This window comes from Daucus carota, chromosome 6 (assembly GCF_001625215.2).
Source record: "Daucus carota subsp. sativus chromosome 6, DH1 v3.0, whole genome shotgun sequence".
Lineage (NCBI taxonomy): Eukaryota > Viridiplantae > Streptophyta > Magnoliopsida > Apiales > Apiaceae > Daucus > Daucus carota.
The window spans coordinates 6,295,749-6,304,563 of NC_030386.2; the positions used below are offsets into that span (position 1 = coordinate 6,295,749).

An 8,815-nucleotide genomic window follows, 5' to 3' on the forward strand; every position below is an offset into this window, starting at 1 on the left:
ACATCTAATTTGAAACGGAGGGAGTAATATTTATTGGTTTCGCATATTTCCTATAGTTAAATGTCTACTACACAATACATACTGCGTGTTCATGGTGGTCGAAAGTCTGCATGTTTTCTGTAGCAGTATTCTCCAAACCCGCGTTCTGTGGCCTACATATTGGTCGACTCCGGAGACAACTGATTTCAACTAAATGGTACACTTTTTACAAGTGTCACTGCTTCCTACCCTTTCGGCATTGAGTATATTACAAAATTTATATATGTAACCTTTACTTCTATTATCTTCTAGCTCGCCGATGTTAATACAAGCAACTAGGTGTTGTTTGTTGCATCATCTTTCATTAGTTTTCTATTGTAAGCCCTCTAAACGAAGCGGCGGGTCAAGTACCAAATCACTAACTTTCTCTTCTCCAAAGTGTACACTTACTTTCCTGTATGTTACATCAGTATACTATACTAAGTCCAATTGTCTGTGCAGTAAACTTTATGGCTTCATTTTTATTATGTTTATACCATCTAATTAACTGAATCAAAACTTTGATTTCATGAATTAGACAAGTATTTGTGGCAGCTAATGATCGAGATGGGTTTAGTATATGGCAGCAGTTACCACATAAACAAATACAGTTTTTTTTTTTGTAGCACTGCACAATCTTCAACCTGCTGTAATGTCCATATTGTGACTTCTGTGTACACTCAAGAGTAAGATTTATAATTCTTCATGATCATCATTATCTTCTTCAGTGGAACTGTAAAGAAAAGAAAAAATGGGTTAGTCTGCATAGATGTTATTAGAGTGTCTAGCGCCACAAAAAATCTCGAAGTAGCATCACCGGCACTGTTACACAGCTCATTATTAACTTGTCATTGTTTTACTAAATATTTTCTGATGTGAAGCCAATTAGTTTCAATATTCCAACTGCAGCTCAAGATTGGACAAAGCACGGTTCAAACAACTATAGTTACCTCTCTTGGTTACAGTGTCTACTGAGATCTTGACATAGAACCTTCCTTACATCTCCTACCTGAACAGATCCTTTTTTGATCAACTCTGCAAACTGAATTGTAGAAAGTGTGACGAAACATTTCCCATTTTGCTAAGTTTAAAGCAACATTTACTGGTCATGCACCAAAAATTGACTATTTAAGGTTACCTCATCTTCAGTTTCCTCAAGTAACCTAGCCAAGATTAACATTAGTTGGTCACTATTGGTGATTTGTAATGTTTATAAGAGAAAGCCATTCTCTACTAAAATGTATCTTTAACCATGAATTTTTTCAAAATGTTATCTAATCTTTTTCACTCACCGACCGCAATAAGATGATATATCCTTTGAGTATGCTCGAGCTTCTTGTTTATCTGTCATGTAAGGGACAAATTCTTAATGAAAAACTGATATCTTACAAAATATGTACCAACCTTGATATAAATAAAAAATTGCATAGCTCATGTAATCATCAGGCATGTCAGTTGGATATATTGTCCTTATCATCTTGTGAATTTTGAAGAAACAATAAACACAAAAAAGTATTGGAAAAATTCAAATAATTACATTGTTACTAGTTTTGAAAAAAACAGTATGTTGCTATCATAATCATATTGCGCAGATATGTTCAGAGAAATAATAAAAACCCCGCTACTAATCGAACCGAAAAACAAAACCAAGTAACCAACCATGCAAATTCGCTGGGACCAAGATAAAGATTGGTTCGATCTGGCTTTTTAGGAATATTTGGTTAGAACCAAATAGACCGAATTATCTATATTACATATTATATTATATATATTGTACATTATACATTATATTATAATATATCTTACAAATATATATAAGAGTTTATATCTTATAACCCTATCTTATAGCCGCATGATCTACTACATATTTTGGTCTTGTTTTGTAAGTTTGTTGAATGTATGTTGCTCGCTATTTTTTTTTTAAATTTCAGTTTTCAAGAAACGAAACAGCCGATTATTCGGTTCACTTCTGGTTCAGTGCATAAGGTAGTTTCGATCCAGTTATATTCAGTCCGGTTCAGTTCAAAATATATTAAAAATTCAGTTTTCGTTTGTTTTCCGGTTAGTTTAACAAATGGTCAGCCCTTACTGCTAGAAGAATGCAACAATCACAATGTAGAAGAGATGTCAGCTAAGAATGGGTAGTGACAAGCATATGTACATACTAGTAGTGAGAACATCCCAGTTCGCCACCTTGATCCAAACTTGTGTAGTTGAATTTACCTGCAAATAGGGTACAAAAGTATATAATATCATGAGACAATTATCTATCCTGTCAAGAAGAAAGCATAGTATAATCCTAAGGCACACAAAGAACTAGGGCAGGCAATTTATGCGGCGATGGACGTATTGTTGCACTTTTTACCGATTAGCGCTTACTATCAATGAAGGTGGATTATAAAATTGTGATCACTCTGTAAGATATGCAGTTTACAAGAATGTATTTATCTGTCATCATAACAGATCTTGCTGAGGACACATTGCGCCTGCAAATACACTAGTACAGGTAGAAATCTAAAAACAGAGGTTGTGAGGTTCCGGTGCAAATTAAAGATGAAAATAATAGAAACCAGTTAAACTAAGAGTAGATTGATAAATTATCACTCAGTAACTCTGTTTGGCTCAATTCAGATAGTAGGGAACTTTTAGAAAAATTAATGTCAATATCGTTTATCTTCATATACTTTATATTGTTAATCCATTCTCTTAAGTTTTACTTCACTATACTAGGTCTAAATTTCAGGCCTGGGGGAGTTATATAACAAGACAAACAATGAAAACTGAGAGTTCATAATGGAACAAGAAGTCACCTTCTCAAGTGTGTAATCTTGCATCTTGTCGCAAAGCCCATCAAGAAGTTCGACGACTCTCAATTCACTCACTCTATAAACAGGGGTCGCACAGTGTAAATAATATTTGGGAAACATAAATTTTAATCAAAAAAGCAAGAACAAGCAAAGCTACAGTAGTCAAAAAAATATATGATTTGAGGGCATTTCGATTTATTCTTAGCACTGGTTATGGAGAGATCCCTGGACCGATACCTGTAGTCTATTACCTTTCCTTTCCGCTGACCTTTGGAGTCCAACCGGTGTCTCATGTCCAAATGATTTCTCGGTCGTTCCTGTAAAACACATCTCAAGCTATTCACATATAGAACAAACTAGATTCTAGACACAGTATCAAATTACATCACAAACTATTGTATGCTTAAGAGCCTCAACAAAGTACAAACTGATTCAACCAAAACAAGTAATAAACAATCAATACGATGAAAAATAGTAATGAAAAAGATATGTGCATAACAGATAGAAGATAGCTAGAGCATTGTATTCATTTACTGAAATATTTGTTCTGATCTCAATGTACAGACTTGCAGCCTTTTTATAGCCATTAGCTGAGCCATGACTTTGTAACAAACTTTTAACCACCTTACCAAATTACAATTCACTCCCTCTCACTTATCTCACTTTACACGCTTAGTACTGCAATACTCCCCCTCAAGCTGTGCAGATGGATAACCAGAAGCACCAAGCTTGGATAGCAGAAAATGATGTTGCCTAACAGAGATAGGCTTGGTAAGAAGATCAGCAAGCTGAGAAGTTGAAGGCACATACTGTGTGACAATTTCTCCAGATTTTACTTTGTCTCTAACATAATGGCAATCCAGCTCAATATGTTTAGTCCTTTCATGCTGAACTGGATTAGCAGCTATTGAAATGGCTGCCACATTATCACATTTGAGCACAGCTGGTGGAAGAGTCAATCCCATATCCTTGAGTAATGCTGTCATCCAGGTTAATTCACAAGCTGTATGAGCCATTGCTCTGTATTCTGCCTCAGCAGAAGACCTGGCAACCACATTTTGCTTCTTACTTTTCCAAGAGATGAGTGAATGACCAAGAAGTAAACAAAATCCAGTAGTTGACCTCCTGGTAAAAGGACAGCTAGCCCAGTCTGAGTCAGAAAAAGCAGTTAATTCTGCAGCAGATGAAGAAGCCAGCAATAAACCTTGATTCTTGGTACCAGACAAATATCTCAGCAACCTCTTTGCAGCCTGCATATGAACATCAGTAGGAGAGTGCATGAACTGTGCCAAAGTATGCACTGCATAATTGATATCTGGTCTGGTAACAGTCAAATATATGAGTTTGCCTAGAAGTTGCTGATATGGATGTGGATTAGTCAGAGCTTGGCCTGCAGTAGGACTTAGTTTGAGATGAGCATCCAGAGGGACTTTAAGAGGAGTAACATTTATCACATCATGAGCTTTCAGCAAATCTGTCACATACTTCTTTTGAGATAAGAAGAATCCTGAGGCAGATCTGTCAATTTCAATGCCAAGAAAATACCTCACAGCTCCTAAATCCTTCATATGAAAAACTTGAGATAGCATATGTTTGAGATCATTGATTGCAGCACAGTTATTACCAGCAATCAAAAGATCATCCACATATACTAATACCAGTGTTAACACTTCTCCTGAATTCTTTGAAAATAAGCTGTAATCACTCTTAGATTGAGTAAATCCAATTTCCAGTAATGTATCAGTAAGCTTCTTGTTCCACTGCCTTGGAGCCTGTCTTAAACCATACAGACTTTTCTTAAGTCTGCAGACAAATTCAATCTTAGAGAGATTCTTCTGAACAGTCATTCCTTTTACAATTCTACTCCCTAAACCACTATATCCTTGTGGCAATTTCATGTACACTGTTTCTTCCAAGTCACCATGCAAAAATGCATTAGTGACATCCATTTGCACTGCCACCCAATCATACATTGCAGTAACAGCTAGCAATGCTCTCACAGTTGACATTTTTGCTACAGGAGCAAATGTCTGCTCATAGTCAATTCCATAAGTCTGCTTGCAACCTAAGATCACAAGTCTGGACTTATGTCTTTCTATAGTGCCATCTGGATTGTACTTTGTCTTGTACAACCATTTAGAACCAATAGATTTGTGTCCTTCAGGCAAGGGAACTATATCCCAAGTCTGATTTTTCTCCAAGGCATCCAATTCCAAGTTCATTGCATTTACCCAATGATCATGTTGAACTGCTTCAGCAAAGTAGACTGGATCTGCAGTCATACTGAGGGATGCCTGAAAGCAATTGAATTGATTGCTCACAGGTACATTTGTGGCAGTCTCATAACACTCAGCTTGAGCCATTGCAGTGGAATAAGAATTTAACCACACAGGTTTCTTTACTTGTCTGCCAGACCTTCTTAGCACAATGGCCTCAGCATTTTGCTCAGAGGACTCAGAGTGAGATGGACCAGTTGCAGACTCATGAGGAACCTCAAGTTGATCATCTGATATATATGCAGAATGATCCAGTATGTCATCTGTAACATATGATGATGCAGTATGAGGCATAATGGCAGGAACTGGAGTCATGTAGGATTCAACAGACTCCTTATGAAATGGAAATACATTCTCATGAAATTTTACATCTCTGGATACAAAGACCTCATTTGTTACTAGATTTAATAATCTGTAACCCTTTTGGTGTGGGGGATATCCAAGAAAAACACAAGGAAAAGCCTTGTTAGCAAACTTATCAGTATTTGAACTTCCAGGTGCAGCAAATGCTAGACATCCAAACACTTTAAATTCATCATAATCCACTGGTTCTTCAAAAAGCACTTCATATGGCACTTTGTAATCCAATACTTGAGTTGGAATTCTATTCAAAATATAGACAGCAGTCATGATGCAGTCCCCCCAAAATTTCAAATCCAAATTCCCTTGAATTCTCAAGGCTCTGGCAATCTCCAGAATATTTCTGTGCTTCCTTTCTACTCTTGCATTTTGTTGAGGTCTATTCACACATGAAGTTTGGTGGATTATGCCCTTAGATGTATAAAAGTCCTTGCACTTACTATCACTGAACTCAGGAGCATTATCAGACCTCAACACCTTCACTCTTTTTTTAAAATGAGTGTGTACATATTCATAAAATGCCTTGAACTTTGCTAGAAAATCAGATTTGCACTGCATGAGGTACACCCACACCATTCTAGAGTGATCATCTACAATTGTCAGAAAGTATTTATACTTATCTCTAGTAGGTGTCCTGTAAGGTCCCCAAGTATCAAAATGAACCAAATCAAATATTGCATTTGCATAACTTGAACTCTTTTCATAAGAAAGTTTTGAAAATTTTGCCAGAGGACAAGTTACACATATCTGGTTATCTGCAGTTGCAACATCCTTGACCTCTGCAATTCTGGACAGAATGCCTTTGGACACATGTCCTAATCTATGATGCCACAAACTCCATATCTTTTGATTTTTCTCTGCTGCATAAGCTGAACATTGTTGTGAAGCAACATTCCTGTCTGATAGATAGTATAAGCCATTAACCAGATTTCCTGTAGCTCTTGCCAGTCCTGTAGTATTGTCTATGATTTCACAGTGATCTTGTTGGAACTTCACATTACAGTTATTTTCAGCAGCCAGCTTATGAATTGAAAGCAAATTATGTTGAAACTGTGGCACATACAAAACTTTGTTAAGTTTCAAACCATTAGAAAGGACCAAATCTCCAACATGTGTAATAATTGTTGCAGCACCAGTTGGCAGATTAATTGTAGAATTTGAGTCAACTGGAGTCACATTTGTAAGATGTTCCAAAGATGCAGTCATGTGATCTGACGCACCAGAATCCATGATCCATTGGAAAGTCTTACTCTGTGCAGAATGACAGGTGACCATACCAGAAAATGAATCAAATTCATCATCAATTTCCTTTTCCTTATTTGACTGAGGTAGAAGTTTTAACAACTGTGTCAGTTGTGATGCTGTGAGATGCACACTTGAGTCTGAGCCTTTTATGTCAGTATTCTGAGCAGCATTGTTGCTATATTTTGGCACTTGACGTTTACCTCCACCTGTCATAGGCTTTGCACCTGGTTTCTTACCATTCTTATTATACCAGTCAGGAAAACCTATTTTGAACCAACACTTGTCCACAGAGTGTCCTTTCTTGTGACAATTAGTGCAGGTAACATCCTTTCCAACATTAGTGTTCACACCTTTACTGTACATAGCAGAAATTTCATCATCACCAGACAGTTTCAGTACTTCTCTTTGATTTTCCTCTTGCTGTATAACAGAACAAGCTACTTCTACTGTTGGCAAAGGTGTAGTCATCAACAATTGACTTCTTAAAGCACTATATGTGTCATTGAGTCCATTAAGGAAGTAAAACAGTTTTGCTTCTTCTTTTTGAGTATGTAACATAGCTAATAGTCTAGTCATCTCTGGTGTTGGATTGACTAATACAGGAAGCATGTTCATAGCCTCAAGTTCATCCCAAATACTGCTCAAATTCGTATAAAACTCAACAACACTCAATTTCTCTTGATGTATAGCAAATAGATCCTTAGACAGTTTATATTTTCGAGATCCATTAGTTACAGCAAATCGCTTCTCCAAAATCAGCCAAATTTCTCGAGCCGTATTAAAAAACAGTATCGATTTGCGTATGGAATCCGAAACCGAGTTATGAAGCCAGGAAATTACCAGATTGTTGCACGTTTCCCATTGTGCATTCTCAATTGCATCAGTTCCATTGCGAATCAACTCTCCAGTTACAAATCCGAGCTTTCGTTTTGAAGCTAATTGAATCTCAAATGATCGCTTCCAGGTGCGATAATCACTCGATCCAGTTAACTTCTCAACGCTTACAGATAAAGGTCCATCAGATGGATGTAGATACAGCGGATTTTGCATCTCAGTATAAGTGTTCCTCGAGGTCGAAGACGACGCCATGAACAGACCTCAGCTACAGAAATCGAACTACAGAAATCGAATTAAGATAGAAACCCTAACTATCACTCTCATCTGAGAGGCTCTGATACCATAATGAAAAAGATATGTGCATAACAGATAGAAGATAGCTAGAGCATTGTATTCATTTACTGAAATATTTGTTCTGATCTCAATGTACAGACTTGCAGCCTTTTTATAGCCATTAGCTGAGCCATGACTTTGTAACAAACTTTTAACCACCTTACCAAATTACAATTCACTCCCTCTCACTTATCTCACTTTACACGCTTAGTACTGCAATAAATAGGAATATATTCTAAAATAAATGGCGGTATAGAAATCTTACATTTACAAGCCCGCTTTCCAGCTCCATCTACACACACAAACATCACAACTGACAGATCAGATATCAAATTACTTAAAATAAGTAAATCACATCACAAACATATATGAAACCAAAGTAATTGGAACATAGAGGATGGATGAAACGGAATGTAAGTAATAAAAATTAGGTAAAACAGGTAATTACTTACAGCAACGGCATTGCAAGCTGCGCATTTGTCGTCGACGCAGTGAATAGAAGCTGCAGAAATTAAAATAGATAGACAGAGTATATAGATTAATCGCGACATTGTTACTAGGCAGTTGTTTTGCAGTTTGGAGTAGCGTGTATGGATCCTTCAAGCTCACCGCCAGTCTAGTGTATACGCAGGCAGGAGTTTCTCTGCCCCGTCAGCGGTTTTGTGCGCTGTCACCACCAATATTATTATGCCGCGTGTAATTCATTTTTTTCTCCTCAAACATCAAGAACAATAAGCACGCGCTATTTATCCAGGATGTAGTTTTTACCCGAACCATGACCGATGAATATCCGACACGTTTCAAACCGATTAGATCTAAACCTGATTTTTTGGATTTGGATTTTATTTTTAAACCCGAAAAAATTCGGATCTGAATCTGGATTTTAAGTATTCCGAACCGAGACTCGACCTGAAACCCGATTCGAACCCGAAATCCGAT

General features: G+C 37.0%; 1 protein-coding gene across 1 annotated transcript; it reads right to left on the reverse strand.

The window, feature by feature from the left end:
* Positions 1-522: 522 nt before the first annotated feature.
* Positions 523-8,593, reverse strand: LOC108224481 (uncharacterized). The gene is made up of 9 exons (XM_017399119.2): positions 8,329-8,593; positions 8,142-8,168; positions 3,063-3,142; positions 2,829-2,901; positions 2,184-2,241; positions 1,311-1,362; positions 1,157-1,181; positions 969-1,060; positions 523-751 (listed from the first exon to the last, which is right to left on the reverse strand). The coding sequence occupies exons 1-9, from the start codon at positions 8,425-8,427 to the stop codon at positions 712-714; spliced, it is 546 nt and encodes a 181-aa protein (XP_017254608.1). The 5' UTR covers positions 8,428-8,593; the 3' UTR covers positions 523-711.
* Between the last annotated feature and the right edge of the window lie 222 nt (positions 8,594-8,815).